General features: G+C 41.5%; 2 protein-coding genes across 5 annotated transcripts in view; one reads left to right on the top strand and one right to left on the bottom strand.

Annotated features, from left to right (window-relative positions):
* Nucleotides 1-22,794, top strand: part of LOC110837391 (calcineurin-binding protein cabin-1) — a 27,069-nt gene extending 4,275 nt beyond the window's left edge. For 2 of the 3 annotated variants that reach the window (XM_087359388.1, XM_087359390.1), the window contains 26 exons: nucleotides 267-453; nucleotides 884-1,070; nucleotides 1,553-1,717; nucleotides 2,294-2,500; nucleotides 2,697-2,912; nucleotides 3,231-3,402; nucleotides 4,468-4,586; nucleotides 4,926-5,124; nucleotides 5,800-5,950; nucleotides 6,614-6,761; nucleotides 7,262-7,384; nucleotides 7,743-7,908; nucleotides 8,539-8,728; nucleotides 9,282-9,427; nucleotides 9,908-10,021; nucleotides 10,398-10,562; nucleotides 12,009-12,107; nucleotides 12,674-12,799; nucleotides 13,265-13,506; nucleotides 13,942-14,047; nucleotides 14,524-15,634; nucleotides 16,624-16,868; nucleotides 18,283-18,446; nucleotides 18,971-19,184; nucleotides 19,415-19,528; nucleotides 20,178-22,794. In XM_087359388.1, coding sequence (XP_087215514.1) covers nucleotides 267-453; nucleotides 884-1,070; nucleotides 1,553-1,717; nucleotides 2,294-2,500; nucleotides 2,697-2,912; nucleotides 3,231-3,402; nucleotides 4,468-4,586; nucleotides 4,926-5,124; nucleotides 5,800-5,950; nucleotides 6,614-6,761; nucleotides 7,262-7,384; nucleotides 7,743-7,908; nucleotides 8,539-8,728; nucleotides 9,282-9,427; nucleotides 9,908-10,021; nucleotides 10,398-10,562; nucleotides 12,009-12,107; nucleotides 12,674-12,799; nucleotides 13,265-13,506; nucleotides 13,942-14,047; nucleotides 14,524-15,634; nucleotides 16,624-16,868; nucleotides 18,283-18,446; nucleotides 18,971-19,184; nucleotides 19,415-19,528; nucleotides 20,178-22,172 — 7,071 coding nt within the window. In that variant the 3' untranslated portion in view covers nucleotides 22,173-22,794. The remainder of the gene's footprint in view (nucleotides 1-266; nucleotides 454-883; nucleotides 1,071-1,552; nucleotides 1,718-2,293; nucleotides 2,501-2,696; nucleotides 2,913-3,230; nucleotides 3,403-4,467; nucleotides 4,587-4,925; nucleotides 5,125-5,799; nucleotides 5,951-6,613; nucleotides 6,762-7,261; nucleotides 7,385-7,742; nucleotides 7,909-8,538; nucleotides 8,729-9,281; nucleotides 9,428-9,907; nucleotides 10,022-10,397; nucleotides 10,563-12,008; nucleotides 12,108-12,673; nucleotides 12,800-13,264; nucleotides 13,507-13,941; nucleotides 14,048-14,523; nucleotides 15,635-16,623; nucleotides 16,869-18,282; nucleotides 18,447-18,970; nucleotides 19,185-19,414; nucleotides 19,529-20,177) is intronic. The other variant, XM_087359389.1, reaches the window with a different exon arrangement.
* LOC147872012 (uncharacterized) lies at nucleotides 22,297-24,895 on the bottom strand. Of its 2 annotated transcripts, none has more exons than XM_087359393.1 (3): nucleotides 23,555-24,895; nucleotides 23,145-23,217; nucleotides 22,297-22,614 (listed from the first exon to the last, which is right to left on the bottom strand). In XM_087359393.1, the coding sequence occupies exons 1-3, from the start codon at nucleotides 23,839-23,841 to the stop codon at nucleotides 22,501-22,503; spliced, it is 474 nt and encodes a 157-aa protein (XP_087215519.1). In that variant the 5' UTR covers nucleotides 23,842-24,895; the 3' UTR covers nucleotides 22,297-22,500. The 2 variants fall into 2 exon arrangements, with proteins under 2 accessions (XP_087215519.1, XP_087215520.1); XM_087359394.1 differs by having other exon boundaries at nucleotides 24,583-24,886.

Below are 24,895 nucleotides of genomic sequence, written 5' to 3'. Positions count from 1 at the left end.
CTTGGACAAATGCTCGTCCCTTTATAGAACTAAACTGCGGATATTCTGTATTAACTGTTTGAAACAGCTTATAATTCATGATATATCGTGTTAAATAATAAAATTGTGAATAATTTAGCAAATTTTAGAACTTTGCAGTCGAAACATTTATATTAAGATTCCTTAGTAATGGATTCAGCGCAAAACATATTGTAGATTGTGTTTTCATGAAGGTATCACTTGATGTGTCTAATTGGTTTTCTGAAATGACTGTGTAATTGTTTTAGCATTTCTGCTGTCCTGTTGACCTGGAGGTAATGGCAGGAACTGTGAATCATGCAGAAAAAGATGTGAAGCCAGCAGATGAGACAGTGGATGTTGAAGAAGTGGCAATTGAGGATGGGAGGACTGCTGTGAATGAAGAAACTCCTTCACTTGCTCCGGGAGAAGAAGATGGAGCAGCTGATGCCAGAGGTGTGGCGTCTCTGTTAACTTCTGAAGCGTGCTGAAGAATTTGCATTTTCTCTTATGAGCTGACGTATAATCTCTGGCTCTGTATGATGCTAGAATCTTTTGTACTGATTGTCAGACTTTCATATTGAAATGGTTGGTAGTTTGTATTGATTAGGCAGAAGCCACAATTTCTGGATGTAAGTGGCGCGGTACTATGGCCAGGAGTTCAAGAATGATACTTCGATGATGTCTCATTGTCTCGTGAGCCGTCTGCCCTTACTCGCTCAAGAGTTAACGTCTTTAGAAGCGCTGGGGCTTGACATTATTACATTACGATGCTATCTGCAACCTCATTAAATAGTAACTACATGCCACTATATTCAGTAAAATTTTGCACATGTACTTACCTCATCTGGTAAAGAAAATGTTCTGTTAACAATGTTTGTTGCAGGAACCACCGAAGGCGACGATACAAAATCACGGAAGCGACGCCGGAGCTCTCTGTCCTTTCTTGAACAATGGATGTGGGGTGGAAAGCGTCGTTCGGCCAGAGTTCGTTCTACCGTCAAAAGGGAGGCAGAGAGAGAGGAGGGTAACTTGGAGGAAGCACTGAGGAGACTTGTGCCGCAGTCATTATTGTAAATAATGCCATGGATCTCAGATCTTACAGCTTTGTGCTTAATGGGAAAACTTCTGTGTACTTCTCCTTGAAATTTAAGTTTCAGAGTTTAGACCTCATGCCTCTGTACAGCTGCTGCATCTTGAGATTGTGTCTGGACACATAACAGAGCTGCTGTCTTCTGCACTTCAGTGGTGGATTTTTGCACTTCATTTACAGAAAATGCCTTTTCAGAAAGAAATACTGGTGTCATCCAATTTCACTTTAATCATGGTTTGCTCTTTTCATGTCCCCAGTGTAAGGATTGCTTTGTGATGCTAGCCATAGGTTTAGATAAGAATATAAGCTGGTATATATTGATGTATTGACATCATCATTACTGGTTTTATCATCTTTAATATGTATATATTTTCAGGCTGTAGTACCTTTGTTTCGTGGATGCTCGTATAGTCAGCTAATAAATATGTGAAATAATTAGTAACCAGTTGTAATGTGCTACAGGCCAAATGTTATGAAAGATGACAAGCGAAAGGATCTGGAAGCTATGAAGTCTACAGAAAACTCCTTGAATACGATGGATCTCTATAAGCTGTTTGAAAGACGTGAAAGCACAGAAGGTCGATCCGATGACAATCACCATTCGACTGCTGTTTCGCCTAGCAGAGAGTAAGGTTTTTTCCTTTAGTCGATGATTCGTTTTCTTTATCACAAATTTGTTATAAGAAAAACTTGTCTTAAAGTGATCCAAGTTTTGAAACAGTTAGATTAATATGTCAGATGTTCAAAGACTGTTCTGTGTATGCAAGTTCCCTATGTAACTTTTCTTAATGCAAGTAAATTGAGAACTTGTGACGACTGACCAGAGGCTGTGACTGGATGACATGTTGGGAGAACCATAAGTTGAGAAATTAAGGTGGTCTTCTGGCTTGTGACACCACGTCTTGTACATGACAACCAACAACATTTTGGATAGACATGTCTCCATCTTCAGGGTAATAGAGAACCGTGCCTAGTGTTCCCCCATCTCCGTAGAGATTCAGTCTTGGATTTGGGGTTTTTGCATTAGTGAAGATGCCAGTTGTGATCTTGAGTGTTGTGAGACCGTGCGGTCTTGTAGTTGGTTATTGGCGTTTGTCTGAAACAGTAATCTTAAACTGCATGTTTTTAATGGATTGAATTTTGTTTCTTTTTCTCGTATATTTTTATAATCACAGAGTTTAATGTAAATATAAATTTTTATAGGAAAGGAGAAAGGGTAAAGTTAACTGAGGAAGGATATTTTGGATCTGAAAAGGAAAACTGTGATGTTGAGGAATTTATTCAGTCCAACACTCGGTGTGACATCATTGACCTGCTTACCAGCTATGTGAGGTCACTGAGCAGTAAATGGCAGCTATTATGGCCTGCAGCCCTCCCTGCTGTGTTTCTACAGGCATATGTGTGTATGAGGTAAGCACAGGTGGTGATGTGTGGAATTCTGTTAAACATTCAAGGTTTATGAGCCACATTTTGAATGGTTTTTTAATTATCTCTGTACTAAAGAAACCATTCACACATGCGCTCTCGTATGCATGCACGCACACAAAGTGTAACCTTGGTATAATGGTAATTTACAAAATCTGGGAAAATGCTTAATTTATTGCAGGCAACATGTGAGCCATCCTTCCGCGTTCTCCTCTGACGAAGATGCCTGTTCGCTCGTAGAAGATGCGTGCATCACCTTGTTGTACGGAGAGCTACTTCTTGATGGTTGTCTGCAGAATGAGAAGAGGTTGTATAATCGTGGTTCAGACGAGAGTGGAACCCTGAACAGAGAAGAGCCCACTGCAACAAATAAATTATTTTCTACCTTTATATCACTGTGAGCATCTTCATTTGCTGTATCTGTTCAGCAGTGTCTCATTTCCATTGCATTCTTTAAGTCATAAATTGTTAGATGCAGAAAAAGCTTTCGAATAGAGAGTGGAATGCGAAAGTATCCAATACTTTAACATTTGCGCATTTATGAAAGTTGAAGAGCCCATGTCATAAACGAATTTTTACAAACTGTACGTCTGTACAGTGCCGAATGGTTCTTCACCCAACCATGAAAGTCTTAAAGTATCAAAGGTTTTGAGTTCTTACAGCATACCTGACAACTTTCCACATAATTTTGTATCGTGTTGTATTTGCATTGTAGGTGTGAGGATCAGTTCCCAGCAGAATCACTAGGACAGTTGGTATTACTGTCGGGCCGGGAAGATTTATTTCATGAGGAACATTTGAAATACGTGTTGCGTCTCTACTGGCTGAAAGCTCATCTCTTCCTGAATCAAGGAAATTCAGAAATCGCTATACAATCATTACACACGGTAAGTGTAGGCCCCATGTGGGCAAACTTTGGCCAGTGACAAAATTCAGTCTGCCCTGTGATGTTTGGATATTATTATTGGTATAACCTTTTATTGTTACTTTCTCATGCAGATTACAGAGAACGTATTGTGGTCATAGTGACATCAGTATTGTAATGTGGATGTAGGGTTTTGTGATCCTAGTGAATGTACAAGTGGATTTGGAATGCTCACTCTCGCTGCCCTGTCCTTATTCTTTCTCTGTGCGCGTGTTCCTTGTCAGTAAGATTTCATTAATTTTGTTTGTCTTTTCTTTTTATCTTTTCACATTTAAACACGTGTCTACGAGCGCTGTTAGTGGTCCTATGTCCAGCTGGACTAATGGTACCCAAGGCAAGGGTGGGGTGGGGGGGCATGGAATTGGACCATGTTTTTTTTTTTCTTGTCTGGTCTTCTGTCCTCTTTTTCTTTATTCCTCGTGACATGAAGATATGTCCGATCCCTTACTCCAATGTTTGTTTCAATCCATCCTGATTCTCTTCATTTAGTTTTAACACTGTGTGTACAATTTTTGTATGTTTCCACCCAATGAAACGCATCTTGCTCCTCGCCGAGTGTTGTGGGCTGTCCTATATGTTCTGTGTCGAAGAGCAGTATGTAATAATATAGCGTCGCACTGCGCTGGTGGCTGTATGCCTGTACTTTACCTAGATGTAATTGTGCACCACACTTCTATCTACAAAATTCTACAGATAACAGCTGACTGGGTTAATCTTCCGAATGATTCCCACAAGCATGGCTGTTGCAATCGGTGCCTGATGCAGGACTGCCGTACCTTATGTAGGTGAAGCGTTGCACAAACAAGCCACTTCCCACAAGGAAATCTTTGTTGAATGCCGAGGTCTGACACCTACTTCCCGTGTTTGTTGATACTGCAAGCCATTTGCTTGAATAGTTGCAGTTATGCTTATAGAAGTGAAGTGTTTCAATTCAATCATCAACACTAAGTGTTCCATAAATATAAGTAAAAAACAATAATGTCGCTTCACACTGCTAGTTTTAATATTATTGTGTCGTGTCTTATAGATTTTGGGGTACCTTAATGACAGATGTGACAACACGGGAACAGTTTTTCTACCAAACTGCAAGCACCACGATCATATCAACAAGGAAGAGGCAGAGAAATTGCTCGCAGCTCTGACAAGGTAAATATACATGAACATGTCACATCTGATGTGTGGGCTGTTGTTCTTGTGGCGACTAAATTCAGTTAAGCCTTGCTGGGCGATCAGCTGCGTCAGGTAGCCGTAACAAACCAGCATCTTAAGCAACTGTTAGTAAACATTAAATGTGTTAAATAAATGTGCTCCTAGAGCACAACATTACTTGTTTTAATTTTATTAACTAATTCTTGCTAACAGTGCAGTGTGACAGAATGTTTATTAGAACTTTTTTGATTAATTTCGTGAGTAGGAAACGATTCTTATATTTATTGCATGTATTGAAGAATCACCTTGTATTTATTTGTGTATATGTTTTTTCAGAAACCAGAGGCTGTATGAAGTTCAACATCTCTATGATGTACAGAATTATGAAGAACTGGTAAAAATTCTTCAGGAAACTTTTCACTACTCGCAACAAACGCAGCTTCCATCAGCTTTAAGCTGTAACACCGCTTGTCCTGATCGGGCTACTCAGCTTGCTATGTTAATGGATGGTCTGTGGCAACTCAGGAGGTACCAGGTACTTGTACCTGTGCTCTTAATTTAGACTTTTCTTACTTGGAGATTGGTTGAGGAACCACTCAGACTTCAGGTGGAACAGCTGACCTTGTATTTCGATTACAGTATTTGTTCCCATAGAAAATTTTTTTTCTCACTTCAGTCTTCTTGTAATAGGCCTATGTGGTGAAGACCTGATTTAGTGAATATTTTTTCTGGTCCTGCCTGAAGCCAACTATAAGCATTAGTGGTTTCCCCATATCTTGGTGTGTGGTCTTACATAGAAAAATATGTATAAAGAGAATGCAAGTGGGCAAAAGAGTTTGGAATGCTGCGAGTCAAAAGACGCACTTCATGCTGATGAAATCTGCGTCTTATTCGGCCTTCTTCCTTGGTAAACACTTCTGTTAGGGGAGGACCGTGCCGTAGCAGGAATATCGTCAACGAAGGGAAAGCTGCCGCGTGAAAATTAATGGGGTAATGTGCCAGGCCACGACGTTTGAAGAATATGGCGCCCGCTTATCGTTACAGTGGCAGTGCTAAATTGATAAGAGCTTAAAATGTTCAGAAAACACAGGTGTGTACTTCACACTTCAATTCAAGATAGCTTTTCAGTTTGTAATTTGGACAATGTGAAAACAGGCCATCTTCCGTCTGAGTAAATATGGCACTGGTGTGTGTGTGTGCTGTTCCATAGGACTGTTTCTACTGGGGAGAGGCTTGCTGTAATGAAGCACTACACAAATACTTAAATTCTGAAGACAAGGAACAGAGCAAGTGGGCTTCCACTGTTGAGAAACTCCTTTCTGGTCTGGAATCCTGTGTGAAGAAGGCTGGTCCGTCAGTCGGTAAGTGTTGATTGAAAAAGAGCGTAACACAGTGGCATTGTGGGTTTGAAGTGCTGTCTGCTCGTAGGTGCCATTTCTTGTACATAAATACACGAGACTCATCTTATTTGAGCTTCCTTACAAAACTCTTCCGACAGAGTGCACCTGCATGGGAAGAAAGATGACGCACGCTTTGTGTTTATGTCGTATGTGATTAGTTGTTTTAGAAATTATGTTTTTATATTTAATTTTGTGGAAGGTGTCATTAATTGCTTGTGCAAGGTGTGCACAGTAAGTGTTGTGTACGAGGTATGAGATGGCCCTGACCAAGCAGCGCATTATCATACCCTTGGTTTTCAGTTAGTGGCTTCATATCTCTTCTGCCACTTGGCTGGTCTTCAAATTAAAGATCATTTATACGCGGTTATCAGTCTCTCGGCTCGTCAATTTCCGATCTTTATGGGACCCTAAGGATTATTTCAGTGTTTAAAAGAGCATGCCACTGGTCCCAGTCCTGAGCCAGATGAAACGAGTCCATACCCACTCTGTTTCCTTCAGTTTTACTTTAAAATTATCCTCCCTTCTATTCCTAGGTCTTGTGAGTGGTCTCTTTCCTTCAGATTTTCCAACCAAAATGTTGTATGAAGTGCTTTTCTTCCTCACGCGTACCATGTGGTGTTGCAGTCGATAATATTCCAAATGGCAGATTGGCCCGCCTGGTCCAAAATTTGACCCACATAGTGTGTCACCAACTGGATGCCCCAGAAACAGCTGTGGAGATGCCAGTAGAATCTATCTGTCCGTGGATTCTGCTCCAACAGATCCTGCAACAGTGAGTATTGCAAGGAGGGTCTTGGGACTGGGGGCAGTGCAGAGGTACTGCCTCTTTCTTTATGTAATAAATTTTGAACTTTAGCAACTAAATTTCTTGGACAAAGGTTCCATACTGATGCATTCACTGGAGCGTCAATCACTCATGAATATTCCAGTTGAAATGTTGCCCTGTGTTTCAGAACTTATTATTGTCTGACTCAGCATAAAACCTATGGAAGTTATGTAACAATCACGCTCGCTATCTTTCCCTAAGAGCAGTGAGAATTTCATAACTGTTTTTAATTACCACCTGAAGCAAGTCGTATTATTCAGCCCCTTGAAGAAAAGTTTTCTTTGAAAAACAAAAGCCTTTAGAAACAACCTAAACAGAAGAAGTTGACAAATGGTCTGTCACTTCTCATTATGTTTCTGTGCTTATTTTGCATGAAACCAACTGACTGTGTAATCTGTGGTTTTACTGTCTGCTGCTGACACGTGACAAGCGTTTTCTTGTGACAGGAAGGAGGAGGGAGGGAAATCGTCGTCCGGCTCGGACGAGGATGAGGAGCAGGAGATTCGTGAAAGTGGGGATTTGCCAGGCCACATCTCGGTTCTCTTTACTGCTCATGACTTTCTTGGGAGGTAAGATGTCGGCCCTAAGCGAGACCCAGTGGTAATTCCTGAACTGCTGTGTCAGTGGTGGAGATTGATAAAATCTTGAAATGAACAAATTCCAGAACTGATCTTTTCATTATGTTTCCTTGAATCCTTGTTTGTTTCCTTATAAATTTGATCCATGTAATGCAATCCGTAACACTGATCGGGGAAAAGAGCAGCGATGTGAATGCGGTTGAGCGTAATACATTTACATGTGTGGCGTAAAGAGTAAAATTTTACTTGAAATAAAATAAAGCATTTGTTGTTTTAGTCCCGGAGCAGTTTTTACCATTCTTTGTTGTAATGGACTTCTGCTGCGTGTAACTTCCTTCTTGTCGTGCAGGAGGTCTTGGTGCTGTGGCAGTGAAGGGGCACTCCTCTTACACACGTTGGATGTGGTAATTCCAAGGCTGAGAGATGAGAAGTTAGCTTCTGTTAGGGACAGACTAAATCAAGGCCTGGAACAGGTGTTCTTTTGCTTGTATGCACATCCGAATAAGAAAACCAAGGTAAAATTTTTTCTCTAACAGATTCAATTTTGTTGGTTCTGTTTATCAGCTCATCAAGGCCGTGTTTTAGTCACGTGTCTCTTTAGTTGACTTGATTGTTCACTGTATAGTTTATTCATTTTTGTTTATTTGCATCGTCCAGAATTATGTTCAGAGTAGATTCATCATGTCACCTACAGATTTTAGGTGTCAGGACACTGAACATACAGTGCACTTGCAGCTCCCTGCACAATACAGAACAAGGAACAATCCATTGCCTAGAACAGCCACTTGCATGAGTGAAGAAAGAACTCTGATAGTCACTTGTTTATAAAGTTACCAGAGAAAGATACCTACTAACCTAACCTAATTAGGATACGACAGATATTAGAAAGTTTGGAATATATGAACTGTGTTTGAATCATGAAAAAGTTTGTACTCTCAAAGACTAGACCAGCAAACGAAAAAGACCAAAAAAAAAAAAGCATACACAGTAAATGTGAAACATGACTGTCGGAAGTAACGTTCTTATAAAGAATCCATTATTATCACAGACATTTAGGGAATCAAAAATACAAGCTGTATCATACTTAACTTCATCATAAATGTTTTTTTCAAAACTGAGGTCCTAAGGCATTGTTCTCCCAACAGGCGCGCTACCTTCAGGACCACGGAGTCCCTCAAGTCCCCTTGACTTGGGTGCGGGGCATGCAGTTATATCAGTTCTACCTGCCTGATGAACTGCCAGAATTTGATTCCTACCGTGTCACTAGCATCACAGCTGATGTTGAATGTCTGCTGAAAAGGATTGCCTCTCTAATACCTCCTCATTATAATCCAGGTGATATATTTACTATTACTCTGATTTTTAAAAAGAAAAGCAATTTTGTAGGACAATATCTGCTGTCTGTGATAGCCACTTCAATGACGTGGTTGACTTCGTGAAATGCAGAAGGAATATCTTCATGTTGGGTCGTACTGTAAGGCCATATTCGAAGGATTATAAGGCAAACTGTAAACAGAACTCTAGTTTGCCTCCGGCCGTCTTCACCATCTGAGAACGATCAGCGTGCGCAGCCCCCTGCTGCGTGTTTACATATTTCACAAATGGCCCCGAACCCGCGGCGACACTCTAAGTGTCTCGGATCGGGATGCCGTCTGTTCGCCATACAATATCGCAGCATCTGCAGAATTCTGTGCCCACATCTGCCAAGAGCTGGCTAGCCCACCGTGCATGGTATTCCATTCTGACACTTCGGTACCGGTAACAGCTGTTAGTCGTAACAGCGACCACACGCAAGGGGCTCCACAATGTTGACGTACCTGCTTCTGCCCCATCTATATCAGCTACTGCGAGCACGTACAGAACTGATATGAATTTGTGTTGCTTTCAGCACATCTGGTGGAAAAAGTGATGGCATATATCGATGGGACGAGCCCGTCTTTTCCCGTGTTGGGAGATGCTCGTAGTCAGTTGCCTCGCTCCATGTCAGCGATCTTCTACCTCTTGGCTGACTATTATTTCAAAGTTAATGAATGGGTAAGTAGTTGATAAGATATGTGAATTGTGCTTCCTTTAATCTTAATTTCTTTGGATTCTCTTTTTGAATATTCTACCTTCCTTAATGCCCTCACTTCACTTCTGTACTGTAACACCAAGACAGACATTTCATTACAAAACTTTGTTAGTATTTCTTCCTTGATTTTGTCTTCAGTAAGTATGAAGCTTGTAATTTAGTCCTGTCAGTAACTGTTTCAGGTCATGTGGGGTAATTCCTATAAAACCCATATCTTACTTTTCTGTACTGAAATTTTAAAATTGTACCATGCACATGAAATGTTTGACTCGAACACGAACCTTTGAAGTTCCTCTCCAGAATTATTAATGGACATACGTAAGTGTTTGTGGAAGAGTCCTTAGTGTTATGGGTGCAAATATCTGAATGATTTTGACACCGATTATTGCCGTGCAGTGTGGAAACAGTGAACACAAGGTTAAAGTGCGGAGTGTCTGTTGCAGGGGAAGGCAATTAGGCACTACCTGCTGGATGTTTGTGTCAATCCTGTACGCATCGACTCCTGGGCAGGAATGGCGCTTGCTCGTGGGAGTCAACTGGAAACTAAACTTAATTCTGTAAGTAAAATATTTACAGTGCGTTCCACTTAATGTAATCACTGGTTGCTACGCATTCACTTTTGCAGGATGTGCATGAAGTGAATGCATGTGTGTGGCTGGTCATGTCTGTCTGCGTGATTGAACTTGAGACCCACTGGATGGATTTTGATGAAATTTGGTATGGACTTATGCCATTGGAGTGTACTCTGACTTGCCAACTGCATGGGGCAGAGTCCTGAAGGGGGTGAGACCAGTGGAGTGCCACGTGGGCCAGCGTGTTTCAACGTGGGAAAAGCGGATCCACCACTGGGAGCAGACTCCTATGTGTATAATTTTGCTAGTAGCAATCAGTATTTTGTAAATATGTGAGGTTCAACACAATTTTATGTCGCAGTGTGAACCATTGAAGAGCGAGATGGACTTTTTGCGTCAAGCGTCTGCTGCTCAGCGTTGCTTTCAGCGTGCTCTGGATATTGAGGCGAATCATTCATTGATGTGGATCGAGTACGGCTCCTTTGTCTATATGGTGCATTCCTTCTGTTCCCGCCTGCTTAAACAGGTAAGATAAAAGAGCGTTTCTTGTAGCTGTAAACTCGCTTTTGAGCTTCACTGAGAGCAAGAGTCGTATAACAAGTAATTGAAAATGCTGTTCACTGTTTCATGCTGATGACGGAGGATGTACGCAATAGAATATTCTCAGGTGATTGGTTTATCAGTTTGAAGCAGAGGTACGATTTATAATCTCCACCATCAGGGAATGGTGTTTATTGACACACACACACACATTTACAGATTTACTGGGGCCTACATTTGTGACAACCATTGACCTTTGAAGGTTAGGTTACTTATGCAGAGTAAAGTATAAACTCATGTCGTCACCTTTAAGCTCACTGATTCAAAACTTGCAAAAACAAGTTAGAGTGACGCACTCATATGATATTTTTCTGACCTTCTGACATGCATAGTTTTTTCTTCAGAAGCAAGATGGCCTTTCTGAATGTTATTCAACATTCTTGTGAACCTAACCTAACCCTGCTGTGGTTTCTTGGAGTATGTTGGTGAGCTCTTCAAAGTCAGTCCTTGCACCTCCAAGATCATCTTTCAGTGGTCCCAGTATGTTAATACTCTTCTTGTTCAGCCACTGCGTTGTCTTGATGTTGTTTGTGGTGAGAAACTTATTGATATCTCCAGAGGTGGAATGCGTATGAGATATTGTGACCATGCCAGTCTCTTGCTTCTCTCTCTCTCTCTGGTTTATCTGTGATGTGCTATAGCCATCTTGTTGGAATGATTTCCATCAATGTTTTATTTACCATTCAGACTTGGCCCAGACACATTTGCTGTAGCAGAACACAGTACAGAAAGGCAATTCAGAATGAAGTAGGAGAGGAGTCAATGAGAAACATTTTAGGAACCATGTGAGTAGGAAAATAGGCGGAAGAGTTTTAGTGACCCAGTGGTTGAAAGTGCGTTAGGTCTGCTGAGTCAGTCACTGCTGGTGAGGCTTAGCAGTTGCTTGATGAAGGTGTCTGAGCGGTAGGTCTGGTTAGAAAGGTGATAAGAGTCTTTACTCGGTCTGTACACATCTTTACAGTTGAAGTTTTGAAGGTGCTCTCTTATTTCAGTGGTTTCCCTGATGGTGCAGGTGTGACAGTTCTTGATTTTGGAGTTGTCTGTCCTCCGTGGAACCGAAGCAAACGACTCCAGACTCAAAGATTGGCGTGCACAAGATCCTCTGCTAATGCAGTAAGGTTTACTTGACCAAATGGGTCTTCATATCTCCACCAGGAGTTGGGAACACATTAGGGACTCCAGACTGGAGATTGGCTGTAACAAAACTCTCCACAGAGATGAAACACAGCGTCACCTTTGACAGACAGAACAGAAGACATAGCCATTATCTGCACCTACAATTTCACATCATCAGGGAAGCCATTTAATTAACAAAACATTCTCATTATTGCATTGTAATTTTTGTAAACCATTGAACACTGTGTGTCTGCAGGAAACAGACAGCCTCAGCCTGGAGATGTTTGAGATATTGGAGAATCGAAAGGAGAAGATGTTGGACACAGCAGAGAAGTGTTTCACCACTGCCAGCAAGGTCAGCGGTCAAGTGAATCTGTGTTTGTTGTTTCGCTCTTCTGAGTGTTTTTATTTTTAAAATTGCAGATGTAGGCCATTTATCTCATATGACTAACTCCATAGAGCAGAGTTTATCGTAAGAAGCTCGTAGTCTGTCGGGTAATGAAGAAATTCCCCATCTTGCGTGCGATCGGAAGGTTCATTATCGTGATGACCAAGTATCTACGACTGGCCCCTGACCAGTCCATTCCTAAGGAATTATTAAAAATCTATTTTAATATTATCCCTTATCCAAGCCTTTGTCTTCCATGTGGTCTCTTCCTTTCAAGTTTTCTGACTAAAATTTTGTATCTATTTCTTATCTCTCCACGTGTTTACCCATTTGATAATTCCCTTTGATTTGTCGTCATAATACAGAAAGGCAGCTCAAAGACTAGGTATGCTTCGCCCTGTCTTTAATGGGAGAAGTCGCATGTCCATCGGAAATGGCGTGCTATTTTGTTAGACGGTCATATGTCCTGTGATAGATTATACATCAGCTATAATTTTTGTGGCTAAAATATCAGGATTGGTGTATGTTGACAGATATGGTATGCTGCAGGAGAGGATTCTGGAATACAAGATGAGCGCTGGCTGCATCACTATATGCTGGGTAAAGTGGCAGAGAAGAGAGACCACAATCCAAGAGTTTTCCTTAGCCATTTTGCAAAGGTAAGAGCAGTAGGCTTCCTTGGTGTTTTTATTAATGGATTATAATTATTCTTGGTGTTGTGAAATAAGAGCCCGGTTAGAATCAGAGGTAAATGATCAAGATAATTGGGTTTGTGAGTGGGATCCTGGGAAGGCTTGCAGAGATGGCTATGAAACTCCTCCACAGACGACGCGAAGTGGGAAATGCCCTCAGACAATTTGTCTAGGGAGGCAGGATTGGACTGGTCTGAAACTTTCCTGTCGGCAAGGTCACGAGTCCCGTAGGTCAGCTGGCATAGGCGCATCATAATCCTGGTGTACTGATTAGGAAAAATGTTGTCAGCCCAAATGTAAGTTTCTATTTCCTGGATCTGATTAAATTTATTGCACAAAGGCCCAGAACCCTTGATAAGAAAGTGGTTTATTAACAAACTGTGAACTGAACAAGAGTATGCCTGTTGAATGTAGACGCGACGTTTATTGCAGGCTTGCGAACACCTTCATCAGACGCAGGCTAGTTATGCCCGTAGGATAAGCTACAGTAATCCACAGAACTTGGCAGTTGAAGCCTTAGAAGTCTACTATAGGATCCACGCTTGCATACTTAAATATTTGGAGCAGAATGAAGGCAGAAGGCTCGATGACAATTTGAAGACGCTGTTTGAAAAAATGCTCAAGGATGCTGCCGCAGGACCATTCATGGCTTCTAATTTGAGAGAAATAGAAGGGTAAGCGTGTTTCTGTGTCATAAGCTACCGTATTGCTTATTAAAGTAACTTGCAGCAGGTGTGTTGCATACAACAGCCTTGTGAATTAATTTTGTTAGAGTACCCGAAACTGTTGTCGAGTCTTTTAAATTATAGATTCCAACAGAAAGTGAGTGAGCGAAAGAGTGATTCATTTGTGGAAATTTGCTTGTGTTTATTGATTGTAGCTGCTAATTTTAACATTTCTTTATCTGAAATAAACATGATTTTCAATTTTCTTTATTTTTATTGTAATACTATGTGGGGGGCTTTTTAAATGTTTGTGGAACTAGGAAGTTGTTTGTAATAAACTGAGAATTTTCTTTAGTTCCATATTTGTAAGTATTCTATTAAAATGTCTCTGTTGTTTCAACAGGTTTATAATTTTCTTTCGTATTCTGTATTTACTTGCTTTAGGAAACACGAGAGTGACGAGGATCACAAGAAGAAACGACCGCCCGTGTCTTTGGATATTTTCGAAGAGGTCCCATTTACAAAGAAAGCACGTCTGGATTTGCCTTTGGTTAGATTATTATTAAATATAAAGCACTAAATATAGTAACAACTGTGAGCACATATTTAAGTATGCCTCATTGCAACTTCTTTAACAATTTGTAACCCAGTGTCAGCTGGCAATTGACGTGACGGCGTTACGCCACTGCAGCACAAAAGGTTGTAATATTTTACTTCTTAATACAACGTTTGCAAGTTACTGACAACAACAGTTACGTGTGTTCTTATTGGTGGTCAAGTGTAGGATTTGAGGCAGTGGGACACAGGAATAAACAGAATATGGTTACAAAGAACACTGGTAAGTGAGCTGCACGGCAGCCAGGAATTTGTTTCATGATAATGCAATCGAATGTACAGCATGCACATTGTACTTTGCACCATTTACTTTCTTGTGGGATAGAAACTCGGGGTAACCAGTCAGATGCAAAAGAAGAATAAATCTTATGGTACATAAGGGTAAAATTAATTTATTTTCTTTTTGTGTAGGATATATGTATGATGGAGGATGTTATTGACGTGATGGAAGAAATCTTAACTAAAGTTGTAGAAACAGAAAGCAGGAGGAACCAGTCCCAGTCACCAGATAAAATAATAAATTTAAATCCAGTTAAGAACAAAGATGATGGTACAGAAATAATCATTTTAGATGACTCGCTGCCTAAAGCTTTTGAATTTCCAAATGAAGCAAATGTGCAGGTGGATCCGCTGAAGATAGACGTTGACAGTGTTGTAGTTAAGAAGGACCCAGTGATGGAACTGGTCGATCGTAAAGAATCAGTGATCTGTCTACACACTGAGGAAGGTGCAGTGGAAAAGTTGGATGCGATCGATTTAGCAATGGAAGTTGTGGAAGAAATTGTTGTTGAAGAAGTAATAGTTGATGATGAACTAGATCAGATGGATAGCATTGACAGTAAAGCAAATCTAATTAAAGATGAATGTGAAGATGTAATTACTGATGTTAGAGATGTTAAAAGTACAAAAGTTGAAGTAAATGGTAATAAGTGTCCACAATTAATTGATGCTAAAGTGGAAACTAGTGGAGAAAATGGAAATGATGAGGATGGTGATGATGATGAACATGAAGATGGAGATGATGAATATGATGATGAAGATGATGAAGAAGATGAAGAAGAAGAGGGGAAAGACGTTAAAAGAGAGAAGCTTCCTGGTGCGAATGGTGTCAAGTCAGACAGTAAGAGAACAAAGTCGCTGGAACGACAACCGGAAGGAGAGGAGGCGGTAAATGCGAATACAGAGGCGTCTGTAAATAGACGCAGTTCTCAGGAGAGTACCACGACCACCACCACCACTACGACCACAGAAACTTCGACGGCAGACTCCTCGTCCAGCAGCAGCGATTCAGAAGATGATTCTTCAACTAGTAACGAGGACTCGAGCAATTCTTCGTCAAACAGCGACTCTGACAATGTTAGTGATGCCATCTCAGAAGAGGCAAAACAGACGCCTCAGACAATGGCCAGAGTCAGATCAGCTGCACTCACGACCAAGGCAAAGAGCAGAATCACAGTGAGCACCAAGGGTGAAGATAAGAGGAGAGGGAACGGTGGAGACGACGAACACGGAACTCATCACGGTATGTACGATACTTTGACCTGCCTGCCATAATTTAAACCTTGGGCACATGTTATAGTTCTTTAAAATGAAACTTCATTGTAAATTCTTTTCAACTTTTGCTCTCTGCAGAGATTTTATTGCACCATTTTAGCACAGGTCCTTGGTCAAAACCGATGTCTCTGGTTCCTCTGTTGATGTTCATTTCTTCTCAGCACTCAGGTCAACAATCATTGCTCACCATTTCAGTCAGTTTTCCACATCTGGATGCTAATTCCCTGTTCCTACAGTTTATCAGTCATGTGTCATCAACGCTTTTGGAAAAACCTGACCTTTCTGGGGAAATGGGAACTGGTCATAAAACTGACCTTTCAAGCGAGACCCACAACAAAATGCACCAGAAATTCAGATTTTTTGTTTTTCCACAAAAGGCTGAGATGTTACAGTTACAGGTAAAAACCATTCTGATCTGATCTCTTGATGTCAGATTAGCCGTACCTTATGAACATGTTCCTCTGAAACAGTCAACCGGGCATTCTACCTTAAAATTTTTAAAGCTATGTGGCAGCACATTTCTGTAAAATGACCATATCTTTTGCCAGGCACGTCTTGACGGTGTATCCAGCCACTCATCACTTCCTATAAAGCCACTTTTCGCCAGTAAAGAAATACCAGTGTTAGAATGTTCACTATGCTCAGCTCATTTTGCCCTGTATCTCTCTGTCTTGTTTCTGGAACCAAACATCTTTAAATGGTTTAATTCTCAATCACTGGAAGAGATTCAGGGCAAAGGGATTCTCAGACAATGATTTCCAGCAGTGGTTCGAGACATGGCACAGCCAGAGTGTGAATACTTTGGAGCTGACCACATTCACTAGTTGTTTATATCTGTTATTTAAGACCTCTGGGTGATTATTTAATTGTTAAATCATGACATGTTCTTTACACTCTTGTTGTGTTATCGATGTCTCGTATTTGTCACTATCAGGTTATGTTTCACTGTTACCGCAGATCATTACGAGCTGGCGAAACACTGTCTGGTTGCTTTAGAAGAATGTGTTTTGCGGTTCCCTCAGCATTACAAATCCTTGTATCGTCTGACACACTTCTATTTCCACTCCAAGTTCCATCGCAATATATCCAAGTGCCAGGACCTCCTCCTGGGGACGTACAAGTGCCTGACCTTGGAGGAAAGGCCTGCCAGTGCCAGGTTCCAGGGTCTGTTTGCAGAGAGAAAGAATAATAACTTTTTTAATGTGAGTCAGTTACACACGTTTTACGGTACATTCCATATTGGAAAAAAAGTCTTATTATAAGGAACCAGTATCATTAATTTATTGGTTCTCAGTAGGAATGGCCCAAGAACAATGCAATTTCTATGGACATGACCCCTTTTTGCAAAGCACCAAAGAATATTGATGATACTGGTTCCTTGTTATCTTTATGCTTGAAAACTGAAAATGTCTCTTGTCCTGGCGTCAAGCGTTTTCTTTCGAGTGTTAAGAATTCTTGTCTTCTGTCATAATACTTTATTTGAAGCAATCATTATGGTTCCATTTCTACTTATTAGTACTTGTCAGTTTTGTGATCGAAAATTAAAGGAGCCTTGAACCTGATTTGTTAATCAGGTTGTGAGTAATTGTTGAAGCTCCACTGCTTATTAAATTGAAGATAATTGTACATTTTTTTAAAACTTTGCATACCGTGTAGTGTATTAGAATATAAAATAAGCAAACAAACAAACTGGTGCCATGCGCATATGGCACAAGTGTCTTTTTTATAGTGATAATAGTTTGTTTGTTTGTTTGCTTGTTTTATACTTTATTGTACAGTTCAGGGGGTGAAATCGTTGTGAAAATTTTGAGCCATTCCCACATAGTCTTGCAGGATCGCACATGTTTATGATTGAATGTTCAGCCTATTTAGGTTTTTTGAAAAGAAAATATAAATGGAATTGTTTATTAAAATGTTTCATCTTCTGCTTTATAATTTGTCTGCATAATTGTAGTAGACTTACCAAATTTCAGTTGCGGATGATTCTGGAAATTCTGCACTTTGGGTGTCGGAATTATTGAAAATGGACAGGCTTGGCAACAGATGCACACGCAGTAAACTCCTGATTATCCAGGCTGTTGTTGGGGAGACGGTGCACAAATAATCCAAAATATTTTGTTTGGTGCATTCACAGACCTTCACGAAGTAACTTATTTTTTTACAGCCTCCGAACCACACCATGGAAACTGACCGTAAAACACCAAAAACCATATCTTCTGCAGACTGTCCCAAAACCAAATGCCCCCTCCCTAAACCAGGCAGTATGGCATGGAATGATGTCAAATTCTAGTTCACACATGTCTACATTTATGTGTAAAGGAAGTTGTGCACGGATAATTGGGAGTTCGCTGTATCAAGAGAGACATTTTGCATTTCCTCCAAAGTTGTTGTAATGGTTATAATACTGTGTCTTGGTCACCAGAGCCACATCGGTAGGAACGGTGCAGCTGGTGTTCTGGTATGGGACGCTGTGTGAGACGAGTCACTGCCTCTTGTACCCTCAAATTGTAATTAATTATATAAATTATTAAACCTGACCGAAAGTAATTTTCCTCTGAATGTGTCTGCATTATTTGGCTGTCTGTTAGTGTTACAAAAAAATTTATCATGGAACAGGGCGTATGGCGCATACCAGTGTCTGAGATCGACCGCCCAGGAAGTTTTGCCTCTCACATGAGCCGTTGCGTTCTGCTGCTCATGGAAGTGTTGAGGGAGATTCGAGATCACAGGATGTTACTGGAGCTCTGTCTGCAGCTGAGGCGCACTCCAGAAGCTGACAAGTTAGTTTATTATTAGCGCTTGTTACAGTTGCATGTTCTGGAAATTTTCAGCTTATTTCATTCTGCTTTTGATGGGCATGCGTGTGTTTTTATGCGCAGAAACCAATCTCCATGATCTTACTGAATATTTGTATGAGTTTGAATTGTCACTGATTTTACAACAAGTGTTTTAAATTGTGTAGAAAGCAATTACTGGACATACAGTACTACCCTATCACGCAGAAGGATGTAAAGTAAATTAACACTTTAAGCCTGGAGGTTAATTAATAAATGTCCTGACAGTGTGTGCAGTGTGTTAAATAGTGGGTGGCATGTAGGTCTCAAAATACAAACATTTAATATTCTGTCACCACAATTTTGTGGTCCCTCATGTCATTCTGCTCAGTGCTATCTGCCCGGAGGCATCCCTTTTCCTTTGTTGCAATCTTCCTGACTGAATTTTAGCTTGAAAATTACTGCTGTAGAAACATGAAGCTTTTATAAGTACAAATCTATTTTCTTCCTGTCCTACTTAATCTTTACAGGAAGTACCTTCGTGATTCTGAAAGGGAGCAATTGTGTCGTCAGGCATTGACCCTGGCACTGCAGGCTCTACGAGCAAAACTTCGTGAGGGACCCATAACAAGCGGGCTGGTAGTGGAAATGTACCGAGCATACCAGCGTGTCCAAAGGTATCTTCCACAGAAGGAATCGGTTTTTGCATCACTGCTGTCTGAAGCATATAAACAACACGCAAAGGTTTGTTCTGCAAAAATGCATTTATATTTCATAAGCCTTTTATCTCTTCTTTCCTTTAAATTTCTGAATAATTCTGTATGCAGAATATCATTCTGGCTACTCCCTTATTATGCGTTCTTCATGCAAGTGCAGTTTCTTATGACTGGATTCCTTTCAGTGAAATTTCATGTGTACCGTCATTTGTTTCAATAGTGAGTAATTTATGTTGGTGTTCGTCTGGTGCTTTGTAGGTAGAGACGGCAGTGTTGGATCAGGTGATACGTTTCAGCCAGCAAGAGATCATTGCCAGTCGGGCTGCAGCTCATGCCCCTGTCACAGCCCCAGTGCCTACAACCGTGAGCCAGGTGGACTGTCATTTAAAACATTCACAGAACTATTTTAAATACTAAGTTTGAAGGATTCTGGGGTGATAGTGTAACATAGCTAATGCTTTGGATGCCACAGCTTTTCAGAAAGTGGCTCTGTTTCATTTGTCAAGGTGACAAATCCATGATTTCAGACTGGCGCTACATACATGCCTAAGAGACCATGGTTTTTCATATCTTGCTAACTTATTGCTGTTTGAATGAAATTTTGCATTTTGAAGCTGTAATTTTTAAAATTCCTCCATCTCCAGGACCGAGTAAAAATTAAATATCATATGACATTGAGGGCTAGTATTGTATCTTGCTTCACAATTCTTCCATTTCTCAAAATATTATGTTTACGTCTTACATGTCTTTGCATGTGCACCATAGATTTCATTCTAAAATACGTTTCCGTGGCATACACACATTAATTTACTGGTGAATTCCATCATGGTTGCTGATTGTGCTTGTGCTGACAAGTTCATTAGGCAAAATCCAGTTCCCCTCATATGGCAGCACAGTCTAAAACACTGTCCCACTGGTATGCCTTGTTAAGCTCTCACTTCAGAACTCTTTTTATGCCATCGCAGTGTTCAATTGTTTTGTCTGTATAGAGTTGTGTGAGACCGTTCCTTCTTTCCCTCAGCCTGTCACCGCCACGCCGCCAACTGTTACGGGGGCCAGTACCAACGTGACTACACATCAGCAACGAAAGACAGTAACACCGATAGTGAAACCAGCAGTTTCCTCAAATTATTCGTCTACTCAGTCACTGCCTCGATCTCGCGGTCGACCTCTGAACGTCCACGTCAGCGGAACCATCGCGCCACACAGTTCAAAATCGCAGTATTCAAGTTCTCGTTGCAGCATACAAAAGGTGCCCCCTCAGCAGTTTGGACCCATAATACCTCAAAATATGTCAACACCAACTTTGCCATATTATCCCTTTCACACACTCTTCTCGGATCCGTCTCTCATCACTGCGGCTGTCCAATCAAAAGCACCTGCCATGTTAGACCAACAAGTTGCTGCTCTTAATTTTTTGAATTTACACGCTCATATCGGCGGTTACCAAGCAGAATTTCTCCGTCACTTTTCAACCAGTACAGGCAGTGTCGCTCCATCTGTAATTCCAAGTATTCCTTCAAGTCAGCGACAGAAAGAGTCTGAAGCAGTCAAGTCTCATGAAAGCAGTTCTGTAGGAAATAAAGGAATCTCGGCTCTTGCCAATCCACAGTGTACACAGAAGCCTTCTACTTCTCTTCCAACTAGTATATCCATAACTCCTCTGCCACCTGCTCAGTCATTGGTTCCTTGCAATTCCAGCCCTTCAACATCGCCGTTAACAACAAAATACCGCCACAGTAAGAACAATCAGTTAATGCCTTCTCTCCAGCAGAAACTCCAAGCTTCACAGGCATTAGCGAAGTCTGCTAGCAACCGTTCTTCTGTTTCCAATGTTTCGCTTTCCGTCTCCAAGGCAAGTTCCCAGGTGTCTACGTCTGTAGCTCAGTTACCTTTGAAAGTGACTGCTTCACCATATACACCCCCTAAAGATCAGGTTTTGTTCAGTCCCCAGCCACAAAAGCCTTCTAATCCTAATCCATATATTTCCCTACTCAAAGGCGGTGAAGGAATGCTGACAGCAGGAGTGTCCATCAGTCAAGTCACCTCCACACCTGTCAGTGCTACAGCATCAACAAAACCATCAACTTCGAAGCTCATGAACTTTCGTAAATGTGCCGTATCTCCGTCGCAAGGAAATGAAATTGAGGATCAGACAGGCGTGTCTAAAGATGTAATGAATATAACACCTCCTTTCAAACATAGTCATAGTGGTGGTTCCAAGATGCCAGGCAGGTCGGACTGTAGTCGTGACATCGCTTCGAGGATGGCGGCTGCCCTGGGGCCGAGAAATCAGAGCAGTGGTTGTAAACTGTCAACTACTTCAGCTACTGGTCCTTCCATTAAGAGCGGTCAGACGCAGATGATCGCTGTACCGAGAAGTGCAAACAGTGGAATTGGACAAGACCTCTCCATTTATAAAGACACTCAAACCACTCCAAAAACCTCAAATCCATTTGTGCAAAGAAGTGAAATTAGTGAATCGGCTGTTACCAAAAATAAAAGTCCTGAAAATAAAGATTTGAGTCCTTCTAGCATTTATAAGAACCAGAGTGGAACTAAAGGCTGCAGGAGCCCCATACCATTGCGGAAAATTGGGCACGAGATTACGGTCACGCCCTCCAATTCAGCGGCTTCTAGCATTTGCATGTTGAGTCGTCTTCATCAGCAAAGCTCTGAGTTGGAAGTGATCGCAAAACCACCAACACTAGACTTACCCGTCACAATTCCTTCTTCAATAACGATCACCGCCAAGCAGCAAGGCACTTCAGATGGAAACTTCAGTGGCGGGCAGCAAGGGAGACAGGGCTCAGGCGGAGGAGATTGTTTCCGATCGAGTGCCAAGAAATTTAAGGACTCCGTTTCAATAACAGAAATAGGCAGAAAATTATCGACTGGAAGTCAAGGATCAAAAAGGATTGGGGGACCCAGTGCAGTCAAGCAGAAAGAACAGAAGATGAATGAAAAACATGGCAGTACGGTTGGCGACAGTGTGGAAGTCATCACATTGGAGTAGTTCCTTACGTCTGTACAGTGCGCGTATGTGAACACTCGTTTGCATGGCACATATTGTGAATTGCAATGGAATTTTCATGCGTGATTCAGTGCGACTTAATTTTAAGTTATTCCACGTTCTATAATACCGTTAATACCTAAACTTTATTTCATCTTGCTTATTATAAGGAATGGCTCAGAACTTTTTCTTATATTTTAGTAAGTGGCTTAATTTTGCTGTAAATAACGTGAATGGTAATAGCAGCTCACAGGTTCTAGACTGAAGGTCTTACTATGTATGAAGTGAAGCTGTCCTGCTGTATAGCTCCTACTCATTCTCAAACTCTGCACTAGACGGGTGAGTGGTCAGCGTCACGCCCCGGCCGCACTGTACCCATTAGACGGGAGGCTGGGTGGGCCCCAGAGCCTGTCTGATCCCTGGTCGTCCAGTCCAGAGCCAGCCCCTGAGAAAGAATAGAAGGGATGATAAAATGTAATATTAAGCTGAGCTAAGTCAGTATGAGCAAGTGACAGAAAGAAGGACTTCGTTGGTTCTCGTAACTTCCAAGTTCTAGCGCCAGTTGATAATTTAGTAAACGTGTGTGTAACATGTAACCATATAAATATATTGTGTCAAGCTACAATGATTTATTATGTCGGTTGTAGTTCTGCCCGCCGTCACTCACCCCAACACGCACACGTCTTTACGCTACATTGAATGGCTCTGGTGTTAACTCACCTCAGTAGTTTCTGTAGTTGTCATGTAATGTTGTTGATGACATCATGTTAAATGTAACGAGCTGCGAATATTTCCAAAGGCATGTTATTTACACCAAGTTTTGCAAATGTCGGCGAATTGGCGTCTATAGTATTGATACCTGAACTTAAGCCAGTTGCTTACAGAACCCTCCTGAAGAAGGAAGTACATTCTTTGGAACCCCAAGAACGAGTCTGTTAATGCTGTGTATGGAGACAAAGTGCACCTGTTTCTTACCCTTCTTTTGCGTGAAACCTGCAGCAAGAAGGGTCCAGCCCACTTTCGATTGTTAGGTTCATCGTAATATTTCCTGAAAGCAGAAATGTAGCTTGCTAGAAGCAGCGTCATTTAAGAAACTGCAGCTTAATCAGTACACAATTAATTAATAGTCAGGGGTCAACAGACCACACAGTGCAAGGAAAAACATCATAACTATCTTCTTAAATTCTTTCTGGAGAGCCAAGTTATAATTCTGAGAGTTGTAAAGAATCAGAATTTTTAGCTCCTTGCTAGCAATTTCAGACTGAGGCCCCGAAGATTCCTTCTGAAGACGTGAAAACCATGTTGGTCCTAGGCAGCGCTCTGTCTCATCCAAGATGGGGAGATTGAATGCACAAACTGCCAGTTGCATGCGATGTGCTTTTCACCTTGTGAGCGGACCGCCATGTGCTTTGATGGTGTGCATTACGGAGCTTCCAAGGCGGAACATGATCTTAGACTGGAAGCAGATATGCGAGTTAAGCACGACTTTAACCAAGGTCAGATGTGGATCTGGAATAGAGAGACTAGGTTCGTGGTTAGTCGAGCTGATTTCAATGCCAAAGCGGTGCAAGAATTTGAGCACCATGGAATATAGAAGTCGTTCGGAAGTTCTTGGCTCATGCGAATTTTTTAGCGAGGCTTGTACCGAAGTCTGCAACATTAAGTGAACCATTGTGACATCTGACTAGGATTTTCATTTATTTGGTTATGTGAACAAGAAGAGGCCTCGCGAGTGCCCCTGTGCTAAGGAATGATAAAAGACGCCCCGACCCTTTTTATCGACACCAATTGCGTAGATCTCTACTGAGAGTGATATTGTGTGGTGACTGTGCCCTGAAAGATGCTGAATCATGGTGGTCACGGACTGAAGGGTCCATGGTAATTGAAGGTCTCGGTTTGGAATCCGGGCAAAACAGAAGACTGAATTCTGTTCATCCTGTGTAGTGTAGGGTCAAGTTGTCCTGGAAGACTACTCGTTGTGCTCGTGCCTTGTTCATTCGGTTGCTGGACGCTAACAAACGGAAATCCTGAGTGGAAAAGACCTCTTAGAAGGCCAAGGATAATATTAATATGGATGGCTGGAGGGCGTGGATTGGATACATCTGGGTCAAGGTGGTAACGGGGGACGGGCTCCGGTGATGGCGGTGATTTCCCTTTTGATGCCATAGAAGGCGGGAAGGACTGCTGCATGGAGTTAGTTGCTTTTTTTTTTTTTAATTTCCCCGCTCTGTGGCCCATGGGGCGTTCGTCCTTGCATTACAACAGAAAACTCGTGGAAGAATAATGAGTCCACACATTTACGTTGTTTTTATGTTTCTGTGCAAAACAAGGCATTTGGACTTAGCTGCTTCATCCTGTTCACGAGCCACATGTTGAAGGTACTTTATGGGAACAGGTGGAAACCATTACTTACAAGTGCCAGCTGTCAAAACACGTCACACCTAACATCAGCGTTGTAGTTCTTCTTATTTTTGGCGACGTTCCAGTGTGCAGCCATTTGTGAACGAAAGGAGTAGTTAAAGTCTGTCAAGGATTTTCTAACCGTATCAGCAGGCGTCTGTTCGAACGTGTCGCATTGCGAAGGCGCTAGAGCGGTTGTTGTTCTGTCACGTGTCTTTATCGCAAGTTTTTTCGTGAGCACCAGCGAATTGTGCCACTTGCACGGCCTGTGACGAACGCAGGGGGGCAAACTGCTGGAGACATTTTCTGCAGCTCAAGGATGTCCA

Source organism: Zootermopsis nevadensis, unplaced genomic scaffold (genome assembly GCF_977971745.1).
Source record: "Zootermopsis nevadensis isolate Lab colony 2312 unplaced genomic scaffold, Znev_1.0 Znev_ptg000031l, whole genome shotgun sequence".
Lineage (NCBI taxonomy): Eukaryota > Metazoa > Arthropoda > Insecta > Blattodea > Termopsidae > Zootermopsis > Zootermopsis nevadensis.
This window is presented reverse-complemented; position numbering and strand designations above follow the sequence as displayed.